Source organism: Phacochoerus africanus, chromosome 5 (assembly GCF_016906955.1).
Source record: "Phacochoerus africanus isolate WHEZ1 chromosome 5, ROS_Pafr_v1, whole genome shotgun sequence".
Taxonomy (NCBI): Eukaryota; Metazoa; Chordata; class Mammalia; order Artiodactyla; family Suidae; genus Phacochoerus; species Phacochoerus africanus.
In genome coordinates this window covers 108,092,331-108,105,067 of record NC_062548.1, presented here as the reverse complement: position 1 = coordinate 108,105,067, position 12,737 = coordinate 108,092,331, and the positions used below count along the sequence as shown (strand labels likewise).

Below are 12,737 nucleotides of genomic sequence, written 5' to 3'. Positions count from 1 at the left end.
TGTTGTTTTCTGGGCTTTTAGAACTAAAGTAGCATATTCTAGCTTAGTTATTTTCAGTTATATAGTTTACACATGCAATTCAGTAAGTCAGTACATTAATACCTACTTATTTAAAGGTAAGAATGAAAAATGGATCTCTAAAACATATATTAAGAACGCATTTAGTCAATGGTCCAATTTGAAAAAGGCTTTTTCCTAAAGGGAAGTGCTATGCCTTATCAAGGCTATAAATATAATGAACTTTTTATTTCTCTCTTTTAAGTAATAGTCTTAGTAAATTAGTAAAACCGCCAGCTTTCAGGACCTTCACTTACACAGAGAGTAAAAAGCAGAGAATGAGGAAAATAAGATAACCAAGCACCTGTTTCTCTCCACCTGAATTTCCAAACGTGTGGCGGAGGCCATTCTGAATGACATTTGAGATGCCTTCCATGCTGAAGCGCTAAAGGCAGCGATATACGGTCAGGAAGAAAAGGACAGAGAAAGAAGTTCAAAGACTATTAGTAAGAGTGTACACGGTGACTTATGTGCCAAAGAGGCAAGCAGTTAGAAAATGCCACTACTCATTCAGATAAAGCAGACAAAATCATGCTGTTTTAAAATGCTTTTGCTTCCCTTTCTTTGCAAGTCAAATGCAAAAGCAACTACTTTTATGCTACTGTATTCGTGCAGATTTCCTGACGTAGTTTACAAATAAATTTGCTCCAATATATAAACACTGTAAACTGTACACATATTTACTTTATGCAAAATTGACCACATAATTTTAAAGATACCTTTTGATATTGTTTACCTACATTTTTTCACAAGTCTGAAAACTTCACACTAACAGTATGCATATTTTCAGCCTAAGTTTGCATATTTCTACCCTAGGTTTGGAGAACATTAGCATAACATTTGGCAAATGAAAACACTGTTACTCAGAGAGCTGATTATTGCTTCCCACTCGCTCTTCAGGCCACCTGCCACCGCCTTGGTGCAGAAATGTGAACTGGAAGAGCACATACACTTCCTGGAGAGCAGAGTGGATCCCATGTGCCAGCGAGGCCCCCTAAGACTTCGGCAGACTTTTCCATTCTGTTTCTAGGAAACAATTCTCACTTCTTTCTCCCAGCAACCTTCAAGACTTCCTAGAATTCAGCAGACTGAGAGGGGAATATTGTTTTCCTACACTGCTCATCTTGATTTGTAACCAGTCTACAATGTCAGCAGACAGTGAAGAGTCCAGTGGCATCTCTGTGGCTGCTGAGTCAAAGGCCTTGGATGGATCCTCTTACAGCATGACTAATTAAGGGGAAAGGCATTTTTGAGAAGGAAATTCAGTCTTGATTCACCGGATGATTCCTTCCCCTGGAATTTTACAGGGGTGAGTTGAATCAGTAGATACATTTGAGGAGTCAACATAAAGAATACTTTCCCAGGCCCTAAGGAACAGAAAAAAAGGAAACCAAGGCAATGGTCTCTTCCCTCAAGAAATGCAGTTTAGCCCAGTGATTCTCAGAATATGGTCCAGGGACCCCCACACCCACTCCCACCCTGCTCCCAGGAAGTCTCTGAAACCCACTCTGGGGTCCACAAGCTCAAAATTACTTTCTTAGAAATACTTAGACACAGTTTGTCTTTTCCACTCTCATTCTCCCATGACTTGAGCTGCATTATTTCAGATGACAGACGGGACGCAGAAGCAGATTTGAGAATCGAGCTGTCTGTGATTAAGTCAGAAATTCATGAGATTGACAAAAGTGTCTAGCAATGCCATTTTTCACAATCTTTTACATAGTTATTTCTCATACAAACAATAAACTACTTATATAAGCATTAATGAATTTCTTATCGGTACTTTTAAATGGGTTAATATGTTAAAATTTCATTTTAATTTCTAATACTGTAAAATATAATCCATATAAACAAAAGCTCTTTGGAGTCTTTGATAAATTTTAAGAGTGTTAAGAAGAACACAAAATAAAAAGCTGAGAAACATCAAAAGATTTCATCTTTGAAGGAGTTAAATGCCTCTATCACTCACATACACAATGGTGTTACCGAAAATCCAAGTACCAAATTTTACCATTTTGTGGGAGCTTGGACAACTATACCAGTCCTCCTGAGCCATCATTCTTCCCCTCCTGGGCCCTCCCAGATCTGCATTCCATTTCTTTCAGCAAGAGTCAAATGTCTGGTCAATATGCCCCCACTAAACATGCTATACTATGCTGTAAGTAACTCTCACTTTTGATGAAACATGTTAGTTTTGTTTTGTTTTGGTAATGATTTTTATTTTTTCTATTATAGTTGGTTTACAGTGCTCTGTCAACTTTCTACTATATTGTCAGGTGACTCAGTCACACATACATATAAACATTCTTTTTTCTCACATTATCATGCTCCATCATAAGTGACTAGATATAGTTCCCAGGGCTATACAGAAGGATCTAAAGCAGGTTAGTTTTAAAAGAAAACTTACAGATAACCATGTTTGTAGATTTTTCACATGCTATCATATAATGTGTTCATATAATGTGTTCACATTTTTAAATGGATTATCAAAAGAAATGACTTCTTAGGTTCTAGCATCTGCAATAAAACTTATGGGAAACTTTTCAAATAAACAAGTCAGCTCTTTTTAAAAAGGAAATTATGTATATCAAATACACTTCCTTTCAAAAGCAACAAAGAGGAAAATAATTTTCTATATTAACTTCACTCATTATATACAGGCATGTTAAAGCTAGATATAAATTCAGAACATCTCAAGCAAGATGAAACATTTTAGAATCCATGTGTTAGAAAACTATGGTAATACTTCATATTTGAATTGTATATTCTAAAAATATATTCTAAAAACCTTTACTTTCCCAATTGGAATCCTAATTCCCATCCCTTAGGGAAGGGTAGGGGGTAGTTTATGCAGATTTTTTAATTCTTAAGCTATATATATGTAATTTAAATTTCTTTTTCTTTTTTGGCCACACCCATGGCATGCAGAAGTTCCAGGGCCAGGGATCAAATCAGAGCCACAACTGTGACAATGCCAGATCCCTTATCCTGCTGAGCCACCAGGGAATTCCTAAATTTCCTTATTAAATGTCCATTTGTGGATATTTCTGAGCCATTTCAACTGCCAATAGCCTATGTGTAAAAGATGGCTTTCAGGCAACCAGGCTTAGTGGAAACAAATGACCGCATAATCATGTGAAGCCACAGTTACTCAGGAAAATACAAAACTAAAAGTTTTTTTTGTTTTTGTTTTTTTGTCTTTTTGCCATTTCTTGGGCCGCTCCCGCGGCGTATGGAGGTTCCCAGGCTAGGGGTTGAATCGGAGCCATAGCCACCGGCCTACGCCAGAGCCACAGCAACGCGGGATCCAAGCCGTGTCTGCGACTTACACCACAGCTCACGGCAATGCCGGATCCTTAACCCACTGAGCGAGGCCAGGGATCAAACCCGCAACCTCATAGTTCCTAGTCGGATTCTTTAACCACTGAGCCACGACAGGAACTCCAAAACTAAAAGTTGATCCTGGAGAAAGAATAAAAGGAACTCCCTGAAGAACCTTTGCCCTTGCAGCTGATGGTAACTGAGTCAGCAGCCAGGCCCAGCAAGCCCAACTGTGTCCTGACCAGGTAAGCAATGTGGCAGTCAGTAAGGTTCTACTGGGAAAACAACAGAACAAGAAAAAAATCAGAAGGTTCATGGGAAATACAAAGAAACCAACTCTAAGATGTGGCTGAGAGCACTGCACCCCCAAGGCTCCAGTTGTCATCAACTCCAACCTCCCCAGGAATCACACAGTAACAATTTTCTCCCTTCACTCCAAGTTCAAAGTCTCCCTCTCTGCTAGCTCTTTCCCACATCGCCAGTTTTAAATTCTCAAACCTTCAACCTATCTCTTTCTCCAGGGTTTCCAGAAACAGCTCTTCCTAGCACCGCTTCTTTGGTGCTGAGGCCTGCAGACACTTTTTGGCTCCCTCTGAGACATCCAGTAAGCTCTCCTCCCTGGACCACCTCCCTGGATGCCTAGATGCCATGCTCTCCCAGAACCCCCTGGCCTCTTGACTGCTTCTCCTGAGAGGTGCCTCTTCCTTTATTCACCTCTTATATACTGGTGTTTCCCTGAGATTGTGTCCCTATTTTTTTTCTCATGTACACTCTGAATCTTCCCACTCCATCATTTCAACTTCTGCCTCTGTAGATCTCCAGCTCTACTTTACTAAGAGCAGCAAAATGCTATGAACAGAGCTCAGCAAAAAGGAAGGCTCAGGAAACATTAGCTACCTTTAGTATAATGTCCCTCGTGAGCTTCACTTGTATGTATAATGGCCTATTGAACATCTGTACTTAAAACTCATCATATCCAAGACTGAATTCATCTTCCTCTCCCACACCAAAAAAAAAAATTTTAATTAAAAGCCCGTTTCTCCTTCAACATTCTATACTTCTCTCCTTCATTTGCTCATTCTTTCAAAAAATATTCTAAGCCACGTATGATTCCAGGGATCAAGGATTCAAAGTGAATACATCAGCCAAGGCCCCTCCCCTCCTCGTGACCTGACATTCCAGCCTAGAAGGAGCAGGAAAAGTAAAGTGAGTAAGGGAACTAGATAACTGCAGATAATGCATACCCTGTCCCTAGCCTCAACAATTAAAAACTGCATGCCTACTTTATACCAGGAGGTCAGAAAAAACTTCTCCTAGGAGGCGACATCTGAGCTGAAACATAGATTATACACCCGCCAAGATGAGCTACAAAAGACAATAGACAAGAGATCCTCTCAGAGCAAAACCAAAAGCAGCAAACTGGTCAACCAAGGATTTTACTCAACGGCCAGTGTGCAGGGGTTCTGCTTCTCTCCTCCAGAAGGATGTGAAACAGTAGCTACTGAGTATTTCCTTTGTCCCCTCCTTCCAATAAGGAGGTTTTATTGCAGCAGCCCTGTTCTCACTCCATCTTTGTGTGCAGGATGTGCCAGAATGGAAGCTAACCCTTTGTACCACAAGGGCTCCATCATCCAGAGCTGATGGAAAGGACAGGCACCCCCTCAAAGATGCTGTCTGGATGCAGTTACTGTTGAAGAGACTTGCATATCTCCCTTTGAGGAAGGGAGTACGTGGGTTCTATCTATGCTGGCTGGAGGCAGAAATCAGTGACCCAGCCCTGGCTCCTTCCTTCCCTAGGGCCCCAATCAATAGAGTCAATCCCCTTAATATTTCTGAAACTCAACCCTTTTCCCATCACCATCACTCCTTTCACTTTTTTTTTTCTTTTCACTTTTCTTTTTATGGTCGCTATGGGTCCAATCAGAGCTGTAGCTTCCAGCCTACATCACAACCATGCAACATGGAATCTGAGCCACATCTGTGACCTACACTGCAGCTTGCAGCAACGCCAGATCCTTAACCCACTGAGCCAGGTGAGGGACTGAACTGGCATCCTCAGAGACACTATGTCGGGTTCTTAACCTGCTGAGCCACATTGGCAAGTCCCTCTTGGCTCATTTCTTACCTGATGACAGCAACAGCCTCCAAATCAACTCCTTATCTCTAGCTGTCTCCTTCCAATTAGTTCTCCTTGAAACACTGAAGCTTCCCTTCCAAGAGACAAATCTGAACATGCAACAAGCCACTTAAAACCTCTCCTTGGCTTCCTATAGCCTTTCAAGACCAAATTCCACAGCACAGCACACAAAGCCCTCCATCCTCTGGCTTCCACTTGGCTACTCCACACCCTCTTCTTCTTACTTCCTCCCTCAACTTCCAGCCATAATGAACAACCTCAAGTTCCTCATATGTCCCTGTCACCTCCAAGAGGGTGCCTACACTATGCACTCTGCTCCATCTGTCCCAAGGATTCAATGCAGATGCCCTACCCAACCTAGGACTGACAGTAATGTACACACACCTCAACCACAGGACAGTACCAGGCATATAAAACACTACAAGCATGGCAGCTGTCTTGAATACACCAATTCTCACCCCATCCCTAGGTTTCTCAACCCTGACTCTACCACCATGGGGGTCAGATATGCAGTTCTTTGTTGTGGGGGCAGACCTATGAATTATAGAATGCTGAACAGCATTCTGGGTCTCTGCTCAGCGTGATGCTGGTGACACTCTCCCCCACCCCTCCAATTTGTGACAATGACAAACACTTCCAGACATTGCCTAATGTCTCCTCGGGGGCACACTGGCCCGGTTGAAAATCACTGCCTGCACACTGGATAGTTTGCCATGGATCCCCAGCCCACAGGCAGCACGCTCCTGGAGGCTAGGCTTTACTCTGCATCCTTGACCCCCATGCTGGCTCATAATGAGAGATCAATATGTGCTTGCCTAAGAGTACCAAATGAAAAGATCCAAGTTTTTCAATTTGCCGCATGATGCAAGGTGAAATAAATCAGAGAGAGAACGACAAATACTACATGATCTCACCTCTATGTGGCATCTTTAAAAAATAAAATAAAAACCTAAACTCAAAGAAAAAGAGATCAGACTTGTGGTTACCAAAAGTGGAGGGGGAACTGGAGGAAAGTAGTCAACAGGTATAAACCTACGAGATAAATAAGGTCTAACGATATAACATAAAACATGGCAACGTACACTGACACATATAAGAATAAATCCTAGGGGTTCTCATCACAGGGAGAACTCTTCTTCCTCTTCTTTTTATTGTATTTACATGAGAAGATAATGTTTGCTGATCCTACTGTGATAATCATTTCACTGTTTATGTAAATCAAATCTTCATGCTGTACACCTTCAACTCACACAAGGATATAGCAATTATCTCTGAAATAAAACTGGAAGAAAAGATATTTTTCAAATGGAAGGAGGAGGGGAGTAGAGGCCAAGACCTAAAGAAAAACAACACAGGAAGAAAAAACTTGGGTTGAGGTTAATTTTTCGTAAATTCAACTCCATCTCAAAATCTTCAGGGAGAAAAATAAGGTCAGATGCCCGTTGTGTCTGCCCACAAAGCACAACCTATCCTCAGCACGCAGGAGGCACTTGATTGACAGGCACTGGCTTCAACTGTAAAATTCTTCACCAATTACTTCCCCTACCCGTGAAATACTTACAGATTTTTTTTTTCATGGAGCCAGAAATGACGCTTTAGCCAAAAGCATTTGGAATCCAGAAAATTGTTCAAAAGTCAACTTACATAGAAAAACGTTGGACTAGAAGTCAGAAATGTGGGTTCTCTCCCAGCTGTACTACTAACTGTGGGACAATGATAGCAGTCCCTAATATCCCAGAGACCTGTTTCCTCACCTGTGAAACAGATGATTAAATGATGTCTTTTTTAAAGGTCTTATTTGTAAATTTTATGCATCTGTAAGTTAACTTGACCAAGAAGATCTGTTATTTTTGTAAGAAGGCAAATCGAAACCATACTTACATATGCACTCGTATGTGCACAAGCACACACACACACACACGTGTGCATGCACACAGAATAGTATAGGACTAAAAGGTCTCATAGGCTATGATGTTAAGTGTTCTAGAGTAACTGAACTGCCCCGCCAAATGTTACATTCAGAATTGTCTACTCCCATGGCTCCCTTATTTTTCTGTGGACAGGACTACATTTTGAAGAGACAGACTAGATCTTAGTCTCACCATCCCAGCGACCTGCACAGTGCCCGTGTCACGGAAGGCATTCATACATGTCTCCTAAGCTGACGCTGTAACATACCTAAGACCAGTCTTAGTGTCTGAGATAACCATATCAAGAGCCCTCTCAACTTCTTGCAGGAGAGAAACTTTTTTAAAAGAGCCCAAAGGCAAAAATGATCTGAGGATGAAGAGAAGAAAGATGACATGAAGAGATATAAGGTTATTTCAAAGGAGTAAATGGCAGAGTTCCGGAAGAGTCCACTGAAGAACCTAATCTGGGAAATCAAAATGAGGTTTATTATCCTAGGGGAGTAAGCAAAAAGAGTAGCAAAAAGAAGATCAATGAACTAGAGAGGGATCACGGAACAGATAGACTACCAGCTAGACCAGGAAGGAATAGGAAAAGAGTTCTGCAGAGGACACAACAGATTCTGCTTCACAACTGCCCCGTAAATTCCAAAAACAATACCCCCTCTTGGGAGGCAAAATGAATTCGAAAAAGATAAAACCTCAGAAGCAGATTAAATTTACTTTTTGGTCAACATCACCTCATTTAGAAATACTGCATTTAAATCCTTGAGAGCAGATGCAGTTGTTATGAGGTACTTATGGTATCTAACTGGGCCAGAGGGAAGACTTTATGCTTAAATTTTTTAAGTAGGGAGACAGAGCGTAGAGGGATGGAGAGGAGGGAAGGAGAAAGAGAAATGGAAAGAGGGAAGAAGAGAGGCATTTCTTTGTTGACCATTTCTCAAGGTGAAAGTGCCAGAGCCACGTGAAAGCACTGACAGAGGTTAAGTCTCACGGTAATGAATCCTCCATGAAATGAAGGACATTCCATAAAGGGCTGCTGCAGTTTAATTAAAACAAACAACTGCAAGATTACATATGTCACAAAGCCCAATCCTGCCTCCATGTAATGCACCATTTCTAGATTTGAAGGAAAGGATCCAAATGTTTGAATTCAGGGCCAAGAGCTCATGAAGATTCTGTGAGTCTAAAATTATTTGGTAATTTATCCACTGCATCTTTATGAAGCAGTTAACAGCTCCACAAAAAGCCGTTGTCAGAATAGCATTTTTGATGGAGCCCATTTATAAGCAGGAAAATGATTAAGCGTCTTAGTATTCACGTTATTGTTCCCCTTGCCACTGACAAAGTGCCAAAGTAACGTGCAAGGACGGGAGAAGGGGGTTACTGAGTTCAGGGCCTCGGTCCCGTGGTTCGTACGGAGAACACTCATAATCATTTCCTTCCCTGACGTGAGTATGTATTACAGTCTCAAAATCAGTCACTTTCTGGAATCTTTTCCCAGACAAAACCAGGAGCAACAAAGTGTAAACAAGATATAGAAGATTAAAAGAAAATCTGTAAAAATCTGCAAGAGGCCAGAAATGAGCCAGGACCCCATGCCCATCCACACACAACGTGGTTACACAGCTCAGAGATGGAGGACTCAGAGCCACGGGCTCCCTGTACCTGCTCTGGACAGCGCTGTACCTCCCTGCTCCAAAGCACACCGGCTCTGTGAACTGAGGCCTCTACTGAGCTTTTGTTTACCCATTAATGAAATGGCAGTAATAATAATATTGACTCTAATGGGGTTGTTGTGAGGATTAAAGGAACTATCCAAGGAAACACTTAGCAAAGTGTTCAGCAAATATACCTGTTCAAAAAAGTCTGGGCTGTATTCCTTTCAAAAGGCTAGAACATTTGTGACATGACTCCCAAAGAGAAGTAACCATACTTTTCTATTTTTCTCCTGAAGAGTAAACAGTATTTCAAGTTCTCCTCCTAGAAATAAAATGGCAACTGAGCAATAACCGCCTTGATTATAGGCTCTAGTTTAAAAGACTGAAGACAACACAAAGACAAGACACCACTGTCTGCCACTGAATGTAGAAATCAGCCAGAAGGCTTGAATGGAAAACAAGTAACACTTTCAGGTAATTCAAGGTCTTTCTGAACAATGAAAAGCAAAGAGCTAGAAGACACCATAAACTGAGAAGCAACACAAATCAGATACAGCGTTGTTGGTTTGTTCATTCTTTTCCAAAGTCCTAATCATACCAACTCATTCTTTGCACAGTAGATTGACTAGATTAACTAATTTCACAGAAAGCAGAATCCAAGGCAGGGAAAAGCCAAAGTAACCCAGAGGTCAGGAAATTCAGAGTATTCTAGCCATCAACTTTTTCAAGCGAAAGGCAGCTGAGGCCTCATCCAACACCCAGTCGCACAAATCTCTAACTAGCCAGAAAATCTTTTTAAAATATCAAAGCTCAATATCAGAAAGAAAAAACGTTGGGAAAAGCAATTAGGAAATGCTTTTCATCTACTTCTGACTCTTAGTCTAATCTATGCTCTCTGATTCCATTAATATTCTTTATAATCAAGAGGCCCAAAAGAAAGTGAAATTTAAACATATTGCTCTTTATAATTCACATCATTTTTAATAGTGTGACACTATTTTCCAATATTAATTTATAGAATAGTAGTTATAATTTTTAATTAAAACTCTAAAAGTAATCAAAATACAAAACATGAGAAAAGCATAGAACTGAAAGTAAATTACGTGTAAAAAAGAGTAAAAACATTCAAATTATTAAGCTTTTACTTAAGACTAAAAATTGATCTTGCTTATTTTGACACTTCTTTAAATCAATTAATTTTATAAGTGAATTATAAGGCAGTTATAAATGCAAATTTGACCTGAAATATTTTTTTAAAATATCCAAGTCAGAAAATATGAGCTACAAAGATAAATATTTGACATGTATTAAATATTAAACTATTTTATAAATTCACTCTCAGAGCAGAAAAATGTAATATGAAGATTTTCAAAGTTAAGAGTTAAATGGAATAGCATCAGCTTAATTTTTTGTATCTGAAGATCTTTTAAATTTTTAATCTTTTTTTTTTTGTCTCCTTAAGGCCACAGTCTCAGCATATGGAGGTTCCCAGGCTAGAGGGTCAAATTGGAGTTGTAGCGGCTGGCCTACACCACAGCCACAGCAACGCCAGATCCGAGCCACATCTGCCACCTACACCTCAGCTCATAGGAACTCCGGGTCCTTAACCCACTGAGCGAGGCCAGGGATCGAATTTGCATGCTCATGGATATTAGTCAGATTCATTTCCGCTGACCCAAGACACGAACTTCTAAATTTTTCATCTTAATATGGTTATTAATTATTGGTAAAAATTTTCAAGGCTACTAAAACTACAGTGAAATAATTCACCCTGGCAATTTTACAAATTCTTTCCTGATACTTATGGATACTCTCAGTGTATAAGATCACAATTTCCTGGCATATTATGGCTTTTATATGAATTTGTGTTATACTAACAAACAATTAACAAACCTCTTTAAGACATAAAGGAATCAAGAATAGACTCCTGATTTTTACTATAATAACTGCTAAGGAGTTCCCGTTGTGGCTCAGTGGTCAACGAATCCGACTAGGAACCATGAGGTTGCAGGTTTGATCCCTGCCCTTGCTCAGTGGGTTAAGGTTTCGGCGTTGCCGTGAGCTGTGGTGTAGGTTGCAGACATGGCTCGGATCCCGCATTGCTGTGGCTCTGGCGTAGGCCGGCAGCTACAGCTCTGATTCGACCCCTAGCCTGGGAACCTCCATATGCCGCAGGAGCGGCCCAAGAAATGGCAAAAAGACAAAAATAAAAATAAAAAATAAAATAACTGCTAAGTCATGAACACTCACTATGACCAGTCTAACACAAGAAAACCAGTGCAGAAAACAAACAGTAGATAGTGATAAAATATTAAAAACTGGTGATAACATATTTCTCTAGGCAATACTACCTTTCATAAAATAAATGTTCTACATCTAAAATAATTCATAGGCATGATTTAACAATATATGACTAAGTTTCTCTCCACCCTACAATGACTTTCCATTTTATGCCTAACACTAAGTTTTAGGAATGCCTTTTGGAGGCCTGGGGGCTGCACCTGGAACATATGGAAGTTCCCCTGCTAGGGGTTGAATTGGAGCTGCAGCTGCCAGCCTACACCACAGCCACACCAGATCCAAGCTGCATCCGTGACCTAAGCTCATGGCAACGCTGGATCCTTAACCCTCTGAACTGGGTCGGAGATGAAACCCATGTCCTCATGGATACTAGTGGGGTTCATTACACTGAACCACAACAGGAACTCCCGAGGAATGCTCTTTATAATAAAGAAAGACAGTCATACTATAAAATATCACCAACAAATTATTGCTGCAAATGTGTTAATATTTACATTTCAGTATGTGTTTAGGGCAGACTTTACATCCTCTCAACTACTACTACTTAGAAAAGGAGAGGAAGCAGCCCCTTTTCCTCTTCTCTACCTTCTTTAAACTACTTTTATCAGTGTATACAATTACAGTGCAACAGGACTACCGACGTTTTCATTTTTTTTTCATTAGTCCCCCAATCTGGAGACAACTGGTCTACCTGCTGGCTCTCATCACTTAGCTACTGAGAATCTGACACACACAGCACAAAGGTCTGTCGGTAGGCAGGATGCCTGTGGCAAGTCGCTTGGAGATGGATGGCATCACCGTCTGCAGGTACAACTCAGGCTGCTGGTGGGGCCCTGAGGAAAGAAATAACTCAACACTCTTAGGAAAAAACAAGGGTATGTTTTATAGTAAATTGTAGTCACAATATAATGATCCTTTTATCTACAAAACTCATAATATAATGATCCTTTTATTTATAAAATTCACTTAAATGGGAGTTTACACCTTTTTTCTCCTAACTTTCAATTTTATCAAGTTTTAGTCTACATTGGGGGTTGGCACTTTCCATAAAGGGCTAGAGAGTAAATATTTTAGGTTTGTGGGCCTCACAGTATCTGCCACAACTATTCAACTCTGTCCCAGTAAACTCTGTCCCTATAACCAAAGCAGTTACAGACCACATGTAAATGAAATGACATGGATGTTCTAATAAAACCTTATTTATAAAACCAGCAGAGGGTTGATTAGGCCCTCAAGCAGTAATTTGCCTTGCCAATCCCTGGGCTAAATCAACTGAGCAAATATGAAATTTTAAAATTCCAAATTGAAAAGAAACAACAACAACAAGCCAGGTCCATGTTACTTTATTTT

At 40.3% G+C, this 12,737-nt stretch overlaps 1 protein-coding gene across 2 annotated transcripts in view; it reads right to left on the bottom strand.

Annotated features, from left to right (window-relative positions):
- The window catches only part of FEZ2 (fasciculation and elongation protein zeta 2), a 45,988-nt gene that overhangs the window by 9,317 nt on the left and 23,934 nt on the right, over window positions 1–12,737 (bottom strand). Inside the window, exon 6 of one of the 2 annotated variants that reach the window (XM_047782292.1) lies at window positions 362–442. The exons of the other annotated variant lie outside the window; for it this stretch is intronic. Coding sequence (XP_047638248.1) covers window positions 362–442 — 81 coding nt within the window. The remainder of the gene's footprint in view (window positions 1–361; window positions 443–12,737) is intronic. 2 annotated transcript variants of the gene reach the window in all.